Source organism: Haemorhous mexicanus, chromosome 3 (assembly GCF_027477595.1).
Source record: "Haemorhous mexicanus isolate bHaeMex1 chromosome 3, bHaeMex1.pri, whole genome shotgun sequence".
NCBI lineage: Eukaryota > Metazoa > Chordata > Aves > Passeriformes > Fringillidae > Haemorhous > Haemorhous mexicanus.
The window spans coordinates 31,486,621-31,509,865 of NC_082343.1; the positions used below are offsets into that span (position 1 = coordinate 31,486,621).

Here is a 23,245-nt window from a genome sequence, read left to right on the forward strand (position 1 = left end):
CCTTTGCTCAGAATTTTACCCTGCTGTGTTGAGCAGTTGTGTGGCTGTGACAGGCTGGAAGATTGCCAGCTCTGCTTAGTGTGGCTTGCCACAACCCAGCCCCTCCTGCCCTCTCTTTGGGGGCTCGCTGCTGCAATGTGCCCTGAGTGTTTTGCCTTACATCTCTCCCAGAGCTGGCCACAAGTACAAAACAGCCTGGCTCCTTCCATTACACCTTGGGTGAGCTGCCACCTCGCTCACCCGGGGCTCACTTTCAGGCTGGGATTTAAAAGATTCCTTATAATTTCCCAGGAGCAGAGCAGCCTGAGACCTTCCTGAGGCAATACCTCTCTGGGTTTGAAGAGCCAAGGATGGGCTGAGGGGCAGCAGCTCTGCTTATGTCCCCATCATGCTCTTCATGATGCTGGTGTGGTTCCCAGGAATCTGCAGCTGCATCCCACCCCGGTTCCTGCCCAGCCCAACCCTGCACTCCTCTTGGCACTCTCCCAGACTTAGCTTACCACCCAAAGATCTATGATGGGGTGACTGGAAGGCAGGCAGGAGGTTTCCAGCTGGGGTGGGCAGCAACTTGGTTTGCTTCATGGTGGAGAAGAAAATACTGAAAGGGATTATCCTTTCACTGGTGACTTCTGAAGGAGAGAGATTCAGTAGCTAACTTGGCTGATAGGTGCTGTTTAGTGTGCAATGGACTCCTTAGGTCTTCAGATGAACTTTTGTAAAAAAACAAAAGGAAAAAAATTCTTCTGATTTTGCTCCAGATAAAATCCAGCATATTCATGTACATCATAAACTTTTTCCTTGTTAATAATGGGAATAACGTTGTGCACTTTCTAGAATATTTATTTGCATTTTGTATACATCACCCTGGGTCAACTTGCAGCATGTGTATTAAAGACTCTTAGATTCTTCTGCTCTCTGCAGTTCCAGGAATCTTAGTTATAGCTGCACATAATCAGCCTTCAGTATCCTTAAAACATACAGCTACAGCTTGTTGGCAGAGAAGTTGGTACAAAGATGAGAAGCTGATACGAAGGTTTTTTTCCCTTTACTCTTCACCTCCAAATGAAGGCTATTTACACAGCAGTGTTATATGTCACCCAGCTTCACTTGCTACTTCATGGACCTGGAAGTTTAGATATTGCAACTGCAGAACTGTAATTCTTATGTTACTTGACTTTTTAGATGGTTTCAGTGACATAGTTTAATCTAGACTCACTGATGACATCCATGTGTATCTTCACAATCATAAGGAGTTCTGTGAAGACAAAAGATTTTGGTATTGACCTGTACAAAAATGTTTCAGTTGTAAGTTCTGGATAAAATTCAAAGACAGCAGATGACAATTTACTCAGCCTTTGTGTGTAAAGAAACATTCTGAACATTGAAAACAAATCAGAAAAAGCAGAGTCCAAAAATAATGTTTTTTGGACAACTGAGCTTTTAACAAAGCAAGCTGGAACTCTGCTTTGGCATAGCAGGACCCTGCAGTGTAGTCAGCAAGAAAAAAAGAATGCTTTTAAATGCAAATAAATTTAAGAAAGCAAAGCAAAATTTGTGGCAAATTCATAATCAGCTTTTCACTGTGTTTTACATTAAAGAGTTTTTTCCTTACCATATTGTCTTAAACTGCAGAAACTTTACCTCCCATGATGTCTTTGAAACACTTTGGACTTGCTCTTCTTTTATGACAAAATGGGGAAAACAAATGAGCATTGGACTTGTGTGTTTGATTAAACACTTCTTTAAAGTAAAACTTTTGTGTGGTGTCAGCTTTCCTCTTTGGCTTTCACTTGTCATCTTCTGGTTGTGTTCTCTATTTTTCCTTTGTCCATAATATTAATCTCAGCTTCCTGTCATTACTGGTTGATTGAATTACTTCACTCACCACTCAGTTGTCTTCTTGCTGTTGTTTATAAAACATCACTATAGTTACATGTGGTACAGATATGGTTGGCTGGTAAGGGTTATAAAATAACTCTCACTATAAAGGCTATAATATACTGTGGCCACAATTTTCTAGGACTCCCTGAGAATCACAATAAATGCCTTATCTGTAAAGGAACAGGAATAGCTTGGTGTTGCTTGGTGTCCTGTGTTTCATACACAATTACTGAATTAGAGTGATTTTCACATTTTTTATGTAGCAAAAAAAAAATTATTGTTGATTATAATGTGTCATCAAATTCTTCTTCAGAATTCTGTCTTCCAGCTTCAGTAAGGATTTCACTGATATTGCAGCCCAGTGGAGCCAGCTGGTGATTCTGAGTTTCAATGGGATAGCATCCATCATGTGGAGCACCAAAAAGCATTTTTATTTTATTAGCTTGATATTAAAAAAAATTAGTAACACCTGTGTAAAGTGTGGCCCTGTATTTTTCTGTTCCTTTTTCTTTGTTCAGGTTACTAATAGAAGCTGTATCCAAAATTAATGTTTTAAAGTTGAATAGGAAGAACTCATTTAATCTGTGCCTGTTCACTTTTCTCTGAGTGGGAGGTTAGTCTCTTCCAGGAGTCCCAGACAGCTCTGTGGCTGCTCTGAGCACAGGAACCATCTCACAGTTCACTGTATAGTGACCTTTAACTTCTCCAGCTCACTGGGGATAAACTTGTGAGAGAGGTTGTGATGTTGCACTGCAAGATCTTTATCTGTGCTCTGGACTTTTTGTAGGTACAGTTCTGTAATCACTTGAGAGCAAACCTGTCATCTCAGTAAGACACCAGATATAAGTTTGTCTTCTCTTTCCACCTTCTCCCTTTACAGTGTGCCGCAAACTGATTTTCAGTAAAGCCACTTGGATTATCTTTTATTAAAAAGAAACAAAACAAAACAACAAAGCCTTTACCAGTTAAGATGCCACATAAATTTGTTTTAACAGTTTTCGGCCAGAACAGAAAAATATTGAAGTAGCTACAGATCAGTGAAAACTACCTAGCAGGAACTTGGTAATCTCCATTTGACCTTTTTCTTTCTTGTATATATATTAAAAAAATACTTGTAGAATGGAGGCTAAAGCAGTACATTTGCTCTAAAACTGGTATATTCAATATTTTAAAACCCCAGAAGCTTCTGCACGGAAATGGACTAAACAGAAAGAGCTCCTTTCCACTGCCTTCCTTCGTCATCATCATCATATACCATTGCTTTAAGTACGGTTTTTGTGAATAAGGTGGCTGAAGATAAGAACCAGGACCACTTGATGTAAATGTCCCTTTACACAGCTGGGTGAGTAAAAGAGCTGCAGGGCAGGTGAAAGCCATGCCTCACAGTCTGCAGGAGCCTGGTGATGAGCACTGCAGCTGGGCTCAGCTCTCAGTTGTCTTGGCAGTTTTCTAAGTGATGCCAGGTAATCTAAAGGGTCAAATGGTACAAGGACAGCACAAATAAGTAAAATTTATTTTGAATTAAGAGACTGAAGACCCTGTTTTTTCCCATTCCTGGTAAAGTTTCTCCCTGCGTAAAAGTTTGGCATGATATCTGACACAGGGTTGTGGGTTTGCTTCCAGTTTCATGGCCAAGAGCCCTGACTTCCCTGACTTGTGGTGGCACATCATGACAGTAGCCACAGAGGGCAAGAATGTCTCTGCAGAAGGATACTGCAGTAGTTTGTACAAGTGTACATCAGGCCAGAAAAATGAAACTATGAGAGCATCACACATGGCCTGCTGGAGACTGTAGAAAATCCATAGTGAAAAAGGTGGGTTGATGAAAACCTGGCCTAGAGATATCCCAAATAATGTGGTGTAATTCTTTGGCAAAGTGCATATGCTCCATCTAATGCTAAAGGAGTCACTGAGGAATGAGGGAAGGAAGAATTAATGTAAATGTGAGTAATTAGCATAGGCTTCCTTTACAGTCAGCAGAAAGAGGCAAGCTTACTAAGTCCTGCTTTAGACTACTAGAGATGTAGTATTGTCTAAAGGAAAGAAAAGCCCAAAAGCACCCATTTTCTTTGTCAGCTGTATAGAAATTTAGACAGCTAACTCAGACAGAGTTTGGTTGTTGAACAGAGTTTGGACTTATGTTTGGATGAATCCTACTCTGGAAATAATTTTCAGTAGACTTGGGTAGACTGTGGATCAGCTTTGACTAAAGTTTTGCTGCCGTGAAGCTGTCATGATAAGTTTGTCAAGATCCTGGTCAGCTGACAACCAACTAACTTACCCCCCCCCACTCCTTTTTTTAATACAAAATCACATTATCCATTGTAAATCTCTGCAAAACAGATTGATGCAGCAGTTTGACCTCTTTGAAATAAGAGAGTCTTCTAAATAGTGTTGCAAAGGTGTTCTTTGCATCCAGATGGATTTTTTTGTTTTGTTTATTCTCATTCTCAAAATACACATATTTTCAGTCAGTGTCTGCACATAATGTATGCTTTTGTTTAGTACAGCAATGTTAAGCAATTATTCCCTTCACAGAAAAGAGGATGTGTGATAATTATTTAACAGCTTCTTCCTTGGAGATTGGCTGTGTGAATATTTGAGGGACATGACCTAAACTAGAGATTTCTTAGTAGTTAAAAAACCACAAAACGTTATGGGCCTTTTCCTGGGGCCAGATTTTTAGTAGACTGCTGAAACTCTGTTAAAGAGGTACTTGTGCGTGGCAACAGTCCTTAGGTACTGAAATATGAATGTCTGCAAATAATGACCTAATAACTCTTAGCTGTGGTTGTAATAAAAGTATACAGCTGAAGAGATAAGTTTTAGCATCCCTTGCTAAATATTTGTCCATGAAACCGGAGCCAGCATGAGATGAGGTATTGTCAAGTATTTTGTGTAACTTCTTTTTTTTTAATTTTATCTCTGTTTTTTTGTATAACTTAAAAAATTGAAGCTGGAGTCTACATAAATAAGCAGAGTCTGGATCCACTGCATTCATACTGTGTTTTGGAGGCCCAGTTGAGTTACTGGAGGAGGCTGGATGCCCAAGACCATTAACCAGCTGTGCAGCAAAACACCTCTGGTCCCCATCATGCTCTCTCACCCTTTATTTTGGGAGCAGTTTTGAGTGTGCCAGGACTGCTTATCAGCTTCCCCATCAGATCACTCCAGTACATACATGCATGCCTGTACTTTCTCCTCATCTCAGGAAGATGGTTAGGTATTTAAATTGGATCAAGGGTACAATTTGTATTTCTAGTAATTTAATATTGCAGTTCATCTCTTGGTTTAATTCTCTGTTGGCATAGGCACAAGTCAGTTGCCCTTGTTCTATGTCCTTTTTGATACCTCCTTTTCTCTCTGCCCTCCAAATCTCATTCCTCTGCCCATGTTGCTCAGTTTGTCATATCATCTCTTAAAATTTCCTTTTTGCCATCTTCTCTCTGCCTCATTCAGCTGCTTCAGCCTCTCTCCTTCAATGCCTTCACTGATCCTCTGTGTTGTGAACAGCGGCATTAAAACTAATTTGTATTTGCTTTGATTCCATAACGACCTCACATTAGTCCATTTCCCTGTTAGTGCTCTGCCTGCAAAATGCCACTGAGATAATGAACGTCATTACAAGGCGCTTTTCCCTAACCTAATGCCAGCAGGACTCCGGTTTGTGAAGTACAAGCTGGTTGAACCCTCAGCGGATGCTTGATTTAATTAATGGGAGGACACAAAATGTGCAAGCAGGTCAATATTCCTCTTGGAGACAAAATGATAATTACCAACCCTACAAGTGATTTGTAAACAGCAGATGGGTGTATTTCCTAAACTGACTAATCCAACACTTCAGTAATGCGATTATCTCTTATTACAGCCTTTTGTCGACTCCGCCTCACATTTCAAGATCAAACCTGGTATTTTTCCTTTAGTATGCATATTAAAGATGATTCAGTTCTCTAAAATCACCATCCAAATGCCCCAGGGCTTTGTATTTTCTACATCAGGCACCTTTTTTTTTTTTTAGTCTGTGAAGCAGCTGAGTACAGCAATAAGAGAATTGGAGTAATTTAGCAAGTATTTATATTGCTTGAATAGTACCCTTAACATACAGACCTTTTTTTCAGTCTTCCTTCTTTTCCAAGCCAAGCACCACAGTACCTGAACATTTGGTATCTTTCCAGTGCCTAACCACAAAAGAAAGAGGAAGATGGCCTTACCTGCATCTCACAGATGGGAAGGTGGGACGCAGGGGTGTGGGGGCTGCCTGTATTCTGGAAATGCACGGAGCAGAGGTTGCCATCATGTTAGGACTGTCCCATTAGGGCTTTCCTGTGAGTGCTGATGCACTGCAGCAGGGCCAGGAGCTCTGGTGAGTGGCTGCAGTGGTGGTGGGTGGGGGCATCCCTGGGAGGGTCTCTGGCAGGAGTCACCCAAGCGACTCACCAACAGATTGTGAGTTGTTCAGACCAGAGTGCATGGGGAACAATACTGACCTGGGAACCAGCCCTCAGCTATGTTGTAACGTAATTATTTTTCAATGCAGTCGTGTCTATAGGCCCTACCACTGCATGTAACCCTGTTCAGGTTCCTGTTCATAACCCTGTTCAGTGGGGGCACAGAATTGTCATAAGGAAACAAGAATACTCACCCTTCTAAGAGGCACGTTTTCTGCCATGCATTGGCTCCAGACACACTAGGACTTAGTTCATTGGTGAAAGAGCAGCAATTCTGATGAAAGAGCAGCAGTTCTTCTTTTGCCTGTTCACCAGAAGAAACTATCAACAATGGACCTTACAGCTCTTTGGAGCTGTAAAGGCTAATGGCACCCGTGGCAGCCGTGCCAAGTAGGATGTTGGTGAAAACGTTCCTGCTCTTATTTGCTGTAGAAAGAGCAATATTGCTGAGTTCTTTGTCCTTTAATGGTGTGACTCATTTTGAGACTGTTTTTGGTAAAGTTCACAAATGTATTTGAGTATTTGTAGAGAGCTGCCATATGAGTAAGGCTGGCCAACTGTTTGTATTTTTTTTTTTTTTGTGACCAGATGGTTCTGCTTTTGTCTTTTTAACCCCTTGCTTTAACATTTTGTTAGGCACTCTTTCTACTCACCACTCCTCATAAACTATTGCAGTTTGTGTAAGAAATAACAAAAATTAGAGTTATTCTGGCTAGTGATTTGTGTCCAGGGTTGAAAGTTAGATCAAGAGTTGGTGTCTCCCTGTACTCAATGCATATCTGCACTTGGAATAGGAAGATTGTTCTCCTCATGTAACTTTGCAGTCATAGCATTCTATGTATTTGTCCTAGTCAGGGTCTGGGTCTGTGAAGACACTACAGTCATCAGATAAAGAGCACCAGACTTCAAAATGCTTCAATCTGAACTAAAGAAGAATTCTGTTGTGGGCTGCCTGCTATCTCATGTATGCTGGATACATTGCAGATAATTTGTCTGTCCATTACTGCAGTATGAGAATGCCAATTTTTTTCTGTTAATTCTCATGCTGTTTCCATAGGATGGCAAAAAGCAACTATCCCTATTTTTTGAGCTAGGGAGGAAGTAGAAAAAATGCCTAATTTACTGATCTGCAAAATCCTGATAAGTGGACTATTTCCAACACCTTAGAGTATTTTTTAATTGTCTAGATGTTTCAAGTGTATAAGTTCTTGTGAAAAATCTTCCATTTCAATAGAAGTTTCATGGCACTTTTAGCAAACATCTCTTTTGTAAAGGCATTAAAAATCTGGCCACAATACTTCTCTACTTAAGTGTGTTTCAAAATCAAATTATAAATGTAAATTCATCTCATGCAATTGCAGAAGACCCCAACTCAGCAAACTGTCTTAGGCTTCCTTCGTAGTCATCAGAAAGAAATGTGCACTTTTTAGGATGGGATTTCTTTAAAGGATCTGATCTCTTTTAATCATGATTTCCCAGCTCTTTTCTATTGACTGCAAAGTAAACCTAGTTCAAAATGTTTTCTTCTGTGCTAAAAATGCTTGCATTTATTTAGCTGAATTCAGCCTTAAGTGATTCATCAAAGACATACAGGATGCCTTATAGCATAAAAGATTTTACCCAAATCTCCCAAATACTCGAGTCTCCACCTCATGGACTTCCCTAATCTATCCAGGAGAGTATATTCCCTGCCTTTGCTCTCTGTGATTCATTTAGTTTGTTGGACTACAGCTGAACCCCAGCTGTACAGTCATGTATTTGGGAGAAGAAACTAAAAATGTAGGATAAAAAGTTGGAGCTGGGGAGAAGTGCTAAAGCGTTTTAAAGAGAGGTTCGTAGTTACCCCCTCTAGAAAAAGGTCTGCTGAATTTAACAGCTGATTTCCACAGAAATTGCTCTTAAAGTTTTTGTTTTCCACAGTAATGACATATTTGTTGGAATTCCAAATTGAAGATAATGCATTCTGTTCACCTTTGTGAAAGATCTGGGAAAGAAATCCCAATCTCTATTAAAATTTTAATGTATTATTTAACTCCATATTACCTTTTGAGAAGATAGGTAAGCTTATGCTGGAAAGCCAAATACAGACCTGGCACAATGTCCAGCAAATTCACTGTGAGTTCCACATGCTTCTTTAAGGGCTCAGTAAGTCCAGTTCATTGTTGTTAAAGCAAATGTTTATTTGTCAGTAGAGAACTCAGCAGCCAGGCCCATTTATGGCATTATTGCTGTTTACATCTTTCCAGATGACAGTAGGGGCCAGAATCTGGATTATAACCCATTTTAAATGAACAATTTCTTTTTCAGTTTTTACTCCAGCTGCTAGAAACTGGCTTGGGAAGAGGCTAATGGAAATGCTCCTATACTTTTTTCTTTAATGTAGATAGTTGTCCTCAAAGAACTGAATGCAGGCCAGCAATTCATTTCCTGCCCTAGGCAGCATTTGAATAGCCTATTATGTCTGTGACACAAATTACTCTCCTATGGGCTGAGCTAGATTAGAAACTGTGAAACAGAGGTAGAAACCTGGCCTCATCTTTATCAGACACATCCTGTCCTAACTATTCCCATATCACAGTTTTAAAACATCCTTTCCTAATGAATCGTATTGTTTTGAAATGTTGTGCTGCCCATGACACTTGGTAGTTAAATAATTGTGATTTGGGTTTATAGTAGGTGGTAACCTGCCAAATTGGAAGATTGGCAACAAAATAAAGTCTGTATCCTGAGCACATGCTGTAGACAAATAATGATTACCTTGAACAAGAGTAAAATGTCTTCTAAGTCATCTTTATTTCTTATGTCCTCCTGCCACATTTTCCTTGATTTCTTCATTGACCTCAGCTCCTAAAGCACGCAAGCCTGAAGACTGTAAAACTTGCCTATCAAAAGTGCACATATTTTTGATGGAAAATGAAGCTTACCCTTCACAGCCATACCTGTACACCAGTCTTGGTCCTCTACAACTGAGGAGATGACCAGGCAAGGAATAAAACGAGGAATCCTTTCTTGCTGATTTTCCAAAACAATAATCATATAAAATTAGCACCATGGCTTTTTTGCATATGATATGGTAGCATACATTTTTCTGTTGGTAAAAGTAGCTGATTCTTGCATAATTTCCCCCTCCTATATTTCAGGAAGTTTTGGTGAGGAAATTTTTTTGTGTGTGGGTGAAATATATCTGGCAGTAAGGTGGTCTCTTTGTTTGGTGACCTTAGCTCTGCTTGTCCAGAAACTAGTTGGGGAGTAGCCAGACAAGACTCCAAAAGCTGTTAACCCTTTCCATTTTCTAGGAGGCATTTTTTCCATACTGTTTGCTGAGAGGCTGTGGAACAGGCAAGATAGTAAATTGAAGAGTTGCTCTCCAGGAAGGCCTGCCATTTTGAATGACTTTTTGTACTCCACTGCCAAGCCCATACCCCTACACTTCTTGATCCTCCTCTGACATGAGACAATGGGTTGGGAAGTATTCTTGTAGTTAGAAGAGTTTTCTGTGGTTGCTGTCAAGCAGCCACTGGCCATCAGTGCCTCTCTTTCTTCAAGGTTGCATGAAGAAGTCTTGGAGCTGAGACCAGCATTACAGGGACCAGCACTACAGAAGCACCAAAGCAGATGTGTCTGTGCTATCCACAGTCACAGGGCAAGAAGAGAGGCTCTCTTCTCCTATGTCCCAAAGGAAAAGAGATCAAAATTCTCTTTTGTGTTTTAATACTAAGTTAATTACTAAGTTATTTAATACTAAGTTTTATGTCCATACCTTCTGCTAGCTTTGGGGGAAGCCTTTAAGTGAGTAATGCAGTATAGAACCAGACCCAGAATTAGGTTTTTCTTGTATTAACATAGAGAAGCACTCTCCATTTCTCTTTTATCCTTCCAGTTTATTGCCCTCCCTTCTCTAGTCTGTCCTGCCTGACCATGTGCTTTCTTCAAGCCACCAAGAGCACCCATCTCACTTTTGTCACTGGATGATGTTTTTTGTGTGAACATAAATATTTAGAGAAGTTTACAAAAGATTGAGCTTCATTAAGTCAAGCATTCCTGCTAATGCAGTGTGGGACAAGTCAGCAGGGAGCAGGAGCCTGGGCTGGTGTGCACAGCTGTTGCAAGATCAGACTGTGGAACATTCCCTTTTGATTCCACCAACTTCACTGATCAAAACCAGTTTTGAAGTTGGCTGGTTGTTTTTATTCCAGAGTGAAATCTTTTCCATCAAAACAGCTTCTTCAGTGTGCAGGCTTTGTCTGTATTGTGATTTTCTTGTCTCAGTTTTATTGTTGTCATGCAAATTTCTGATGAAGATACGGTGCACTTGCTGGAATAGTGAAAAATAGATCTGTATTAGAAAAGTTTCTAGTATGCAATCCAGACTAAAATAATTGGGAGACCCTCAAACATTCTTGTGCTTTTACAGTTTGGGTTTCACTCTGATCATCAATACCTGAGAAAAATCATGCCAAATTTCATATTAGCATAATACTGGAAGACTTCAAATGAGAAAATCCCATGTAAGAATGTAAATAAAGACTGTGAGACTGTTTGGTTTGTGCTGGGTTTTTTAGCTGGAAAGGTAAAACAAACAAATAGGAGTTATTCTGTGATTTATGCAATTATAGAAATGCTTTCAAGGCAAATGGGTTCATGTGTGCAAACACGCCAGCATGTATTTCCTTTAAGGATCTGTGTCTGTCTTCAGTCTCAAGCACTGCCAGTTTGGCTTTCTGCTCCAGGGGGAAGTGGATTTGCCATACCAGCTAAAATACTATCTACCTCTTGGACAGCTGACAAGTGACACCACTGTGGTGATGGTGGGTGAAAAAACAGCTATCTGGCATGCTTTTTCTTCAGTGCTGCCTTGCTGCTCCTTTCTAGCAAGGCGACCACAGGAAATCCACAGGAAATACTACCTTCCTAGAAAAATATCCTGCTTCCTCCTAAAGGCACGTGGAGCAGCCAGCTCAACTGGACTGTGGGCAAATTGAGAGAATAATCTTTTGTAGGAAGTGGCTCAACCTTCAGTTTTCAGCGTTTGAGACACTGAAAACCACAATGGACAAAAACCAGCTGGTTGGTCTGATCAAGTGTCAGTGATATTTGGGCAGGGCTGTTGAACTAGATGACCCCTAGAAAGCTCTTCTAACCAATGGTTTTATATTTTGATAATCACAAAAAAGTCATCACAAAATCTAGCATTTTCCTTCTGTCTTTAAAATCTGTGCTTCTCTGGTAAACATTTCTAGACCTTGTATTTGGTTCCATTTTTTGTAAATACTCCTTTTTTTTCCCCCTGAGCTTTTAATTAAAGATGCATATAATTTAAGTACTGTTTTTATTGCATGTTATAAATTATGCTATTCTACGGGAGTGCAAGAAATTTTTAAGCATTCTTCCAGGAGGCTGAATTTTCATCATTGCAATACTTTCAATGTATTCCTATAACTGAACATGTTTCATGAACCTAAAGAGGTAATATTAAATTTAGTAATACGGTGAGAAATATGCTTGGGGTTGTAGGCCTTTGATGAGTAGTATGAATGGGTGAATTGAAACTCACTCATCATTTAAATTGCAGATGTAGCTGAAAGTGACTTCATGGTTCACGCTAGAGTACAAAAGTTGAAAAATATTATATATTTAATATCAGAAAGTTATGCTATCTCACACTGCAGTTAAAGTAAGAAAAATGCACAGAGAGATCTTGGCAGTTCTGTACTTAGAAATCCTTTAAATCTCTCTGTGAAAACTGTTCATTGGTTTCATGCATTTCCTTTCAGGCGAACCTTTAACTGTAGGAGTTAGGATCAGAAAAAGGAGTTGCTCTGAGATGATGATTATTTTCCATGATTGTGGTAGCGTGCATGAACTACAGGAAGCTTTCCAAACCAAGAAGAGGATATAGTCCACTGTTGCAAAGTATGTGAGTGTTAAGAGGCAGGGTAGGGAAGAGGAGGGTTGAAACTACAATATAGAAAGTAATCTGGGTAATGCAAACCATGTATCTGACAAATTACAGCTAGTAGAAAGTGATAGCAATTTTTCTGGAGGAGAAGAAAATCAAAATAATTCTTATTTAGCACAAAATGTGTTTTGACCAAATATTTTGGGGGTTTTATGCATTTTTTATTTTTAGGATGTTGTTTCTATTTTCTCAACATTAATTTTCAAGAGTGGGAAATAAATGTTATATTTCTAGGTCTTATAAGGATTTTTTAGGTGGAGAAAGGAAAATGGCAGGAAACATCCACATAAAAATGTTTGTGATATTGCAATTATTTTTGCTGGATGCAGAAATATGCCAACTTATTCCTAAATGAATAAGTGCCTTCAAATAGGGAGATGATAAAAATAAAGGTTTGTACTGAAAATCCATATTTTTGTTGTGGAGAAGTTAGAACAGGTAGTTTCAAAAAAAAAAAAAAAAACCGCAATTAAAAAAAAAAAACAAACCATGCGAACCAAAAAGCTCAAATTTAGGTGTACAAAACACTACAGAAATTAAAAGGTGTGTAAGTATTATCTTTCCTTACCTCTGTGTCCTTGAGGAGCAGGTTCTTTCTTCCAGGTTTCTTTTCAGCTCAGTGACTTTCTGGGTTGCTGCAAACTCTGTGCAGCCCCTCTGGGTCTCATGTGACCCAGCTGCTCTCTTTTTAGAGGAACATGCTAAAATAACATGGAACAAAAAACTGAAACTAATGCCACATGTCACAGCTTGCAAGATGAAAGTCCTAGTTCTACTGATGTCAGTGAGGAATGTGCACCTATTGACAGAGGAAAGATTTTCATAAAAGAAGCTGGACAAACCCAAAGCATAAAGAACTAATTCTTGCAAGCAACAAAGTCTGTGTCAGTCTTCTCCCACCACCACCTCCCACCACCACCTCATTTTATATCTAATCATTAATTTTTTTTCTGTTTAAATGGTTACCAGCAGTAACTTTCCAGTTTTTGAGGTAAATAGGAAGAGGCTCTTTTAGCGGTGTCTTTCCTTGTTGCCTACTCATTTGAAGAATTACTGCTTAAAACTAAGAAAGTTTTTTAAGATTGACTTAAATGATGATTTGAGGGGAAGCTGAGAAAGTATGTAGAGGGAAGTGTGATGGAGCCTCTCTAGTGCAGATTTGAGTACATGCCACTCTGCTATCAAGGTCTCTGATGGGCACACCAAGCTCTGCAGTGTATTTTTGGCTTCAGCTTGTGTAATCTGTCTTTATCTAGTCATATCTTGAGGCTTAATAAACAGAAGTACCAGGTCTGGATGTCCTGACAATTACCCTCCCCAGCTGGTAGCAGGCACGTGGAATATTTAGACAAGCATTTGTTTCTATTTTCAAAATTTGCTACATGACTGTAGCATTACAGAAGACAAGATTTTAATAAACAATATGTTTCCTTCAGATAATGATTCTGATTTGGGGGTTTTGTTTTTTTGTTTGTTTTTTCCTTTGCAGGAAGAAGGTATTGTGAAGGAAATAGACATCAGTCATCATGTCAAGGAAGGTTTTGAAAAAGCAGATCCTTCTCAGTTTGAGCTGTTGAAAGTATTAGGACAAGGTTCATACGGAAAGGTAATTTTTATTGTCATCTAAGCACCCAGATCAACACTGAAAATATTGTGTCCTTTCTCTGAGTCCACTTACACTGCTGACATTGTCCATGTATAAATTATATTGTAAAGGCAGATAAGGAAAGTCCTTCTCTCTTCATTTTAGCAATGCTTCAGTCTTTTAGCTGGGTTTCTGCATATGAACCAGTTTAGAAAATAGCAGCTATGGCTCTGGACCTGGACTAATGAGCACAAGTGATTGTTAGTAAAGCATCAGTGTTTACAAACAGTGAGAAATTATATTTATGGATTATCTATCCACCAGGGAGGTGAGTGGGCCACTCCTGCTTGGTTAGAGGGTGTAAATAGGAGCATTCAAAGACTTAGAGGAGTTAGCTACACAGTTCCAGAGGGCAACCTCAAGGACATTTCCAAGTGCCAGACTTTTGTTTAGCTCACACTCAGAAGCCTTGAAAGGTCCTGGAGATAAAGCCCAGTGCAGAATACAGTAATCATTATAGCAAGAGCATGGGGGAAAAGCCCTGCCTGTATGACCACCAGCTAATTTGTGGAGAAGTAACATTTGCCACATATCTTAAGACAAGGGACTTTCTTAATTCCAAAGACAGTTCTTCAGCAGGGCATGTTGGTTGGAAATGAGAACAGGAAGGAAAGATGGTGAGAAAGAAGGAAGAGTGAGTTCAGCCTTAAAATCTTTCTGTGGTTTAAATAAGACATTGAAACCTTTGGAAGAGTGAACCTAGCTGAAACTAGGCATCAAAGTCCTTACAGTTGTAAGTATAATTTTCTGTAGAGTTTTAAGGACATATTTTCTAATCAGAACCTTTATTTTTATTCCTAAAGGAAGCTTTATTAAGACTGTTTATCAACCTTCTGGTTATTCTAGAATTAAATTGATAATTAAACCTATTAGAAGTTCCCTGAGATGAGAGATATCAAGAAAGTTAACATTCAGTACCAAGTCTTGAACTCGAGAATTTCTTCAGAGCACAGTATATTTAAGTTTTAAATATTAAAAAGCAAAAGTTTTTAAAAATGAAAAAGCAAACAGATCAAAATTCAGTTTACAATGGGACTCAGTGTAAGAAGGTGAAGAACAACAGATAGAAACATCTTTGATAAAAGTAACAGAGGCAGAATGGTTGGTTTTCATACATAGGCAGTAAAGATTTTAGAAATGGCTTGCTGGTTATCTTAGATTGTACTGATGTATTTTCAGTATTGTTTGAGTTGGCCTTCTAGCCTTAGGCATTTTATAAGCAAAATGCCTGGTCTGTGGAACCACTTCCCTAAAGGAAGTCTGATTTCTTGGGCATCAGAGTGGGAGTGTGGACAATGTACCTGTCTGGAGCTGCATGTAATTACAAATCATTTTCCATATCTTATGTGAGAAGCATTGGTAAACTCCCTGGAGCAGCAGAGACGTGGGGAAGAGAGGTCTGCTCTGTTTCTTATGCAGTCCCCAACCACCTACATTTTCATCACCTTGGTATTGGAGCTAATGGTTCAAATCTGTGTCTCTGAGGGTGCAAACCATTAAGTTTTCAAATTACTCACTCAAGAACTAAATAATTAGAGAAGATGTCTTTGGTGTCAGAGGGAGTGCCCCCAGCACTCTTGAGATGCAGACCACTTGCTTAGCTTTTTAATATCAGGTTTTTGGTGATGCACCAATTGTTCCAGCTAAGGGAGTTCTGCTAGTTCAAGTGTTAATAATCTTACAAACATATCAAACTAGAAAACTGGAAGTTGTGCTCAGCCATATGCACATGCTATTCTGGCAAACTTGTACAGTCCACCTAATATAATCTGTCAGTTTAGCACCTCAGGGTTACTTGGTGGTTTCAAGAGCAATTTGTAGCATTGCATTTAAGAATAGTCAGAAAGGTGACATCATTTTGCAACACAAGACATTTTCATTTGTTCTGTTCCTTTCTGGTTTGGTGGTTATTTTGATGTCCTCTGAAATAGAACACAGTGTTCTTGACTCATCTCTTTTGGAGGGAATGCAGACAAGTGCCCTGTCCCATGCTGCAGTGAACAGCTGACTAGTGACTGGTAATGTAAATTGATAATTTTGCTTATTACAGCAATGTGGGTATTACAAGCTTTGCAAGATTATAGGGCAGACAAGATATTTCTAGAACTGCAGCCTAGTATTTCTGCAGATCCAGTATGCTCTGCTGTTTTATGTGCAGTGCTGCTGAAAACCATTATCTTACGGGTTTGGGTTTTTGGTTTTTTGCAGTAAAGAGCCCATAAATGCTTTTAAAAATAATAATACAGCTGAAATTCTAGTGTCTGGAACAGCTTTCTTTTGACTTTCTCCCCTTTTTCAATGTAATACAAAAATTTAAATATTTTATTTGACCTGAAGAACATCCCAGCTTTCCTCTGCTAAATGAATCGACTTCCACTACTTCAGAAAGTCTTACGTGTGCCTGTTGCATCCAGGTTTCATCATGTTTTCCTGCAGTTCTGAGCCCTGGAGGTGTTTGTGTTCACCAGAGTAGGAAGCAGGAGCTGGGAGCGAGCAGCGTGTGCCCAGGCTCGGCTGGTCAGGGCAGCTGGGCTGAGGAGCTGGGCATATCTGCTGGGCACAGGAAACACCTTGGCAAGGAGAGGCTCACCAAAACCCTATCAGATCATGTCATGCAAGTGTTGCAGCTCTGGTGCTGTCAGATATGAGAGTCCTGATGGAGCTGTTCAGAGAGAATTGAGAATTTACCTTCTTTTCTTTTTTTTTTTTTTTTTTTTTTTTTTTTTTTTTTTTTTTTTTTGGTCATTCCCAGCTTCTGTACCTGGTTGATAACAGATGTTCTCCCTTCCCACAAACCTTTCCTCCAATGGGTTTGAGAAAATCTAATCTGTTTACAGACTGGAGATTTTTAGGAGGAAGAGTATTTCAATGTGCAAAACTTGTGCTAGAAACATACTCCTTCCTTATGTTATGGCTTTTTATATTTTAGGTGGAGACAGTTAACAAAGCAGCATGGTTCCTGGATAGGCAATTAATAAAATAATTGGAATTTTTAATCCAAATAGACATTTATTAGTTAGATCATTTCACCAAGCCTTTTTAAATTTGTATATTAATGAGCATATGGGACTGTATGTATGTGGGACTATATTTTTATTTCTACATTTGGCTTTACTTCAGCTTCTGTCCAGTAACAGAGTGCTGAAATTAAAAAAAAAAAAAAGAGACACTGTTGCCTGACTTCTGAAGATCTGAGAATTTCTAAGGTCACACTTCTGACCTCAGCTGACAGAGTGTGTCCTGGGAAGCAGCTAAAAGATTTGTTTATTTTATCTCCAATTACCTTATTTTCCAATTATTAAAAGGTCTTAAAAAGACCAAACTCAACCATTGATTCTGTTGTTCACTACCCTTCTAGTGCTCAGATGCACTGAGGGGCAGATAAGAATTATTTGCAATGTAGCACAGTAAAAAGAGTACAAGTTTAACTAGAAATTTTACTTTATTTTAATTAAAATTTTACACTGTCAGAAGATGAAGCATAGGAGACTGAAGCAGGAAAAACTGTCATCTTTTGGAATAACAACAGATATTCAGCTGTATGAACTTTCTTCTTCAGCTGCATCTTAGGCAAGTTGTTATTCATGACTTATATCATGAATGACACCAAATTGATTTTTTTCTTAAATTTAATTGATGTCAATAATTTTAAGACACTGCACATTCCTAGACACGAATGAGACCCTTTTTTGTTTTTTCCTGTAAAGCTGGTCAGAATATGAAGAGATATGTGCTCATTGATTCTCACTTTTCACTCATCTTTAACTGAACATATGAGGTCAATTAATAATATTGAAAATATTCCAAAGCTAGCTGAAACAATTGCAGGTGAAATAGATATGAAAGGCTTTCAGCTAGTAATTTTCATTAGATTTCCTGAACCATAGTATCTATTCTCCTGTTGAATGCAGTAAGTGCTGTAAGTAGAAATTCAGTACTCATCTATACAAAACATTTGCTTTTTACAGGTATTTCTAGTCAGGAAGATAAAAGGATCTGATGCAGGCCAGCTTTATGCCATGAAGGTACTTAAGAAGGCAACTCTAAAAGGTAAGGACTGGGACAGTGGCTGCAGTCTTTAGTTCTATGCTGCATAATAATTTATTTTTCCTGCTATTTTTCACATTTGCTGCCTTGCAATATATGGATGCATAACTATGTCTGCTATCCTCCAAAATTCTGTCTCACTGTAGGTGAATGTTCTAAAAAGAGCTTAAAAATATGTTACCTATACAGTGTGAGAGGAGGAAAACAGAGGTTTGCAGCTTCCCAGCTGCATGCTTGCTTTATTTTCTTGTGTTATTTTTAGGACTTCTATTTGGTATATATTAATTTGTATTTAAGTGTCACTATCTTTCTGTTGCTGGAGTAAATAAGGATATTGCCTAAAGTAAAACCTGGTTCCTACTGGGCAGAATGGCCTTCCCAGCTGGTGCTTCTCTCTATGTGCCTGAAAAACCTTGGAATATGTATCCAAGTGTGAGGAGTCGTTCTGGGACCATTTAGGTCATGCTGTTTCCTAGCTCATGGGCTGTAGGAGGCCAGGGCCAAATGACTGATGTTTAAAGCTGGTTATTCTCTTCTGGGGCTATTGCCTGCTACAGACAAAAAAGAAATTGGTATCCAAGCCCAGGAGTGAAAAGCAAAGAGAGTAAGTTCAGTCTCAGCTGAAATCCTTACTGGTTGTTCCTGCACAGACTAAGGAGGATGCTGTCATCTTTTTGTTTCCCTGACCTAGCACTGTTCTGATCTTTCCCTCAAAAGCCTGATGCTTCTGGCAGGTAAAGAGGAGAGCATTCAATTTGTCTGGAGCAGATATTTTGCTTTGTCTTGGAGAGTGTGGTTTTGTGCAATGCAGTGTAGTGTCTAAATTTCTGTCCTGGTGCAAAGAATAATCATTAAGTGACCAGATAATTCTGGTCGCTTGAAAATCCAGATTTCTATAGCATGCCTTGCTTTGGGGAACCCAAATATAAATAGAGCCACCAGGGATTGCAAGCTAGAGCTACTGCAGGTGGTGTCAGGCAGAGCCAGCCCCTTTTCTGAGCACTGGTTGAAATGAGGAGTGGGCACACTAGCTATTTAGACAGTTCTTTCCTCTCAGAAAGCCTTTTCAGGGAAACATTTGAAGCAGTGTTGGAGTTTGAAGCAATGCTGGAGTTTGAAGCAATGCTGGCGTGCTTATCTTGTTGTTTGGAATCCAGAGGGGAATGTTTATTCTAGCAGAACAGCCCAGGGTAAATAACCAGACAGTGCTGGACAGGAGACATGCAAAGGAATAGGTCAGGCCTGTGCACATCACGTGTGTGGCAGAGTGATTCTCTGACTTCCCAGCCAAGAGCAGGACCCTGAAGTGCCCAAACTCAGCTGAATTCAGCTGTCAGAGTCTTCCCCACTGGGGAATGTCATCTTCTGATGGTGTCTGAGAGAGGTCTGTGTAATCCCTCAGACATCAGGATGTACCAGAAACTTATTCCTGTTTCTTTTGACAGTACAGGTTTTTTACCAAAAGGGGAAACTCTGTATTCCCTCTTTTTCTGTGTAACTCTAAGGAGTGTTTAGCAGGAAGAGCTTTGTCACGAGGATGGGGTTTTTTTGCATCCCCAAACACTTTATTGTTACTTAATATTTGATGGTGAAATATGTAACATTAGATTCCAGTGAAAAAGAAAAGCCCTTTATTGTGGCAGGATTTCAGGAAATGTAAAAATTTAGGTTTTAAAGTACCCAGTGTGTTCCATCAAGTTTCTTTTCTGTTGAGAACAAGAACCTCTTTGCAGTTATGTGGTTCTTTATAGCACAGGAAGGCTATTTGTTGTTTTCTCAAGTATGGATCACGAGATCCAAAAATTGAGGCTACTTTGTGATTTTGGTGGATTGCATTTCTCTCCCATTCAGACTACTTACCCCTCTGACTGCTAGCTCTGGATTTCCCATTGATCTCAAGATAACCAGCACAGGGGTAGGAACCAATTTGTCCACACCAGTTTCTACAAATAAGCTAAAATTGACAGCTGTTTAACTCAAAATGAAAAATAAAGACAGAACTCCACTGGCAGCAGGGTGAGTGAGATGAGCAACAATGAGGATTGCTGTCAGTAAGCTTCAATGTAACTTTTGGCACAGAGATAGTATTTCTGACAGCTTAATTTCATCTTTTAAGTGAGAGTGCTGTATTGTTGCTGACTACCTACACTCCAAAAGGCTGGAAGTCACTCCAGTTTCAAGTATTTGTTACCCTGTCTAGCAGAGGGAGCAAAGCTACAGGCACGTTAGCACTGCACTCACCATTTGCTGACAAAAAGCACACTATCAGACACACTTCTGAATGATTTTGCTTCCTGACCTGCAGTCTGCACCAGGACCACACAGAGCAGGAAACTCAGAGCTCTCCATGCCAATTCCATTGGCAATGGCCAGGCAGCCCTAAATGTCACAGCAGTTATTTTCTATAGTGAAACAAACTTGCAAAGCATGTAGATGGAGAAGTCAGAAAGAAAATAAAGAGGATGGGATAGCAAAGCTGATTTCTTTCCTGAACTAGTTTGCAGAAATAAAACCTGGATAAGTAAGAGACCTTCAGGAGTGATGGTACTTGCTCTGAAGAACAACCGTAGTAGGTCCTGTTGGGGGATTTCCTGCCCTGGGAGCCTGACTGTGGCCGTGGCTGGCAGGGAATGTTTAGGAAGAAGCAGAAGTGCAAAATGGTGCTTTCTTCAGTGAGCCAGTGGCCTCCCCCAGGGTACTTGCCCCTTGCTAGCACGAGCCCAACTTTAGCAACAGCAAAGGTTAGTATAAGAGGGGCACAGCAAGCAGCAGCAGAATTCTTCAAGCATTTACAGTTCAAAAATGGCTTTTTATACAAAAGAGACTTTGTAGATCAATCGCATGTGTAGATTTGATCTTGAAAAAGATCTGCTAATCAGCAGGACCATTCCTGCTGTGAAGGGAAAATTAGGCTCCAAAATATTACAGTTTAGATTATAAAATTTTGCAGAGGCACCTGCTGCACACACGAATATTTGTGAACATTAAATTGTTCTTAAATTCATGATGGTTTATTTTAAACATAGGGTATATCTGAATAAGCACCTGTAACAGCATGGATCCTTGAAAGAAAAAAAGCCACTGTTACTTTTTGTTGTAAATGAGAGAATCACACATAAGTTTCTTTCCTTTCTGCTTCATTTCCATTTTCAAGAGCTTGTGGATATCTAATTTTAAAGCAGAAAGCTTTCTGAAGAAACTAGCTAAGCATTTAATTCTAATTATTATCTTTAGGAAAAGCTTGTTCAAAATGTTTAAGGATGTTATGTGTGGTAGGTGCCAGATATGGAATACATCAGATTTGGGGCTGCATGTACGTGTAACTTTAACTTGTCTCTCTGTCAAATACTGTGTATTACATTACATTACCTTAATAGCTTCCTTTGCAAATATAAACCCTTTGGAGGCATCTGGATGCTCAAAGATATTTAGGCATTTAAATACCTTCCAGGAGTGAGACTTTTGCCCTTCCTGTCATTAGCTAGTATTCTTAAAATACCATATTAAAATGTTGCTTTCAACATTCTACTTTTTCATTAAAATCAGGGTTTTAGATAAAAAGTTGACCAAAAATAAAGTTGATCAGTATGTTTAAACACTTACTGAGATGTATCAGTGAGTCTCTACTGCCCATCCTGAATACATTGTAAATCTGAGGGAACCAGAAATAAGCCAGGGAGTGTTTATTCTGTGTATATGTGTGTCTGGTATTCACCAGCAAAGCTGGAACAGAGGGACAGGGCAAGCTGACTGTTCTGATTCATTCAGTATTTCTCTCGAGGTGTCTCAGGCTCCATCAGCTTTACTGAATGTGCTTCAGAATTCCACGATCAAGAGTTGTTTAGATTGGTTACGGTGTAAGCCTCATTAAACGCCCATGAAATGCCCATAAATCCCCAGCAGCTTGCTGTGCTGGAATGTAAGGGAGCCTGGAAATCAAAGACCCGTTCCTGCAGCAGACGTGCCATCTAAGAGAAAGGGGCATGAAGCCATAATTCCCTGACATAATGCTCATGGCCTTTATAAATATTGCAGCAGTGCTGTAGTGAGGGTTATGGGATGGATCAGGAGGATGCAGTGTGCACCTGCCCAGCTGGTTGGCAATGGGATGTGTAAGTCTTGGCACTGGAAGCTGTTTGACCCTGAGAATGCAATCTACCTTTTTGTGATTATAGGGCTTAGAAATGATAATCTCTTTTGTCAAAACCTCTAAAGTGCTTTGCAGCTTATGATCCCCTGGGTTTAAGCCAGCAGGCTTAGGGGTTTGCTGGTGTGTGGTGGTTATAGGTGCAGTAAGCTGGGAGAGCAGCTTTAGTGGCTCACAGAGAGCTTGGCTGTTCCTGGGGATGTAGAATCGAAGATATCACTTATACCCAAAATCCAACAAGTAACTGAGATGTTACCAGGTGAAGTGGGATTTCTGTCTGACCCACTGATAAAATTGTAGTGGTGGTTTCCCTGGTTGGACACCAGCTGATGTGGCTTCTTCAGTTTTCCTCTGTATGTGACTTAGTTTCCCTGTAAGAAATGTGGTGATCAGATATCAGATAGAGAATCTAGTGGTTTCCCTCTGGTTTGAAAGGAACAAAATGAGAAACTGTAGACAATTTTACCCTATAAAGCAGGACTCAGAAAGAGTCTTCACCTCAGGTAAAACTTGCTCTGTTGTGCCGAGGTTTGCAAAGTTTTTTTTTTCTATTTTTTACAGTCCCTGTGTTTGGTGAGAAGCCCTGGTACTTACCCAGGTTCACCATTTAAATTTTGGTTTATTATTTTTTCTTAAAGTATTCTGCTATATTTTTTATATCTTCTTGGGGCTCTTAAAAATTCATCAAGGAAGTCCTGTCCACTGGACAGTCCAGACCCCACAGCAGAGATACCCTTTCCCTGAAGTTTGGAGGAAAGTTTGTGTGCTCTGTATCCTTGGAACTGCTGCTTATGCATGGCTTCTTTAGTCTGAGACTTGTAACCCTCCAAATGTCAGGGCTCTGAGCTCAGAAAAACACAAACATTGCTGGACCTGGAAGTGCCCTTAAAGATCCAGCTGAGACATGGACTCGCCCCTCTCCACAAATAGCCATATGCTGATTTTTCAGTCTTGGAAAGAAATAGCAACTGCTGTGTGCACAAACACCAAAATATTTGATTGCTCTGTATATTTCTCAGTGGCTCTAAAATGTGAAGATCAGCCTGAGTATGTGCTGAACCAGACAGCAATGCTCTTGGGTCACCATCTGGACCTGGCCCATTCTCATGTACTTTTTG

At 39.6% G+C, this 23,245-nt stretch overlaps 1 protein-coding gene and 1 long non-coding RNA gene across 2 annotated transcripts in view; one reads left to right on the plus strand and one right to left on the minus strand.

Moving 5' to 3' along the window:
* RPS6KA2 (ribosomal protein S6 kinase A2) overlaps positions 1 to 23,245 on the plus strand; it is a 162,285-nt gene that overhangs the window by 49,437 nt on the left and 89,603 nt on the right. Inside the window, exons 2-3 of the mRNA XM_059841252.1 lie at positions 13,778 to 13,894; positions 17,902 to 17,983. Coding sequence (XP_059697235.1) covers positions 13,778 to 13,894; positions 17,902 to 17,983 — 199 coding nt within the window. The remainder of the gene's footprint in view (positions 1 to 13,777; positions 13,895 to 17,901; positions 17,984 to 23,245) is intronic.
* Positions 9,104 to 12,962, minus strand: LOC132325781 (uncharacterized). Its single transcript, XR_009486016.1, has 2 exons — positions 12,857 to 12,962; positions 9,104 to 10,644 (listed from the first exon to the last, which is right to left on the minus strand). It is a non-coding gene; the product is annotated as an uncharacterized LOC132325781 (long non-coding RNA).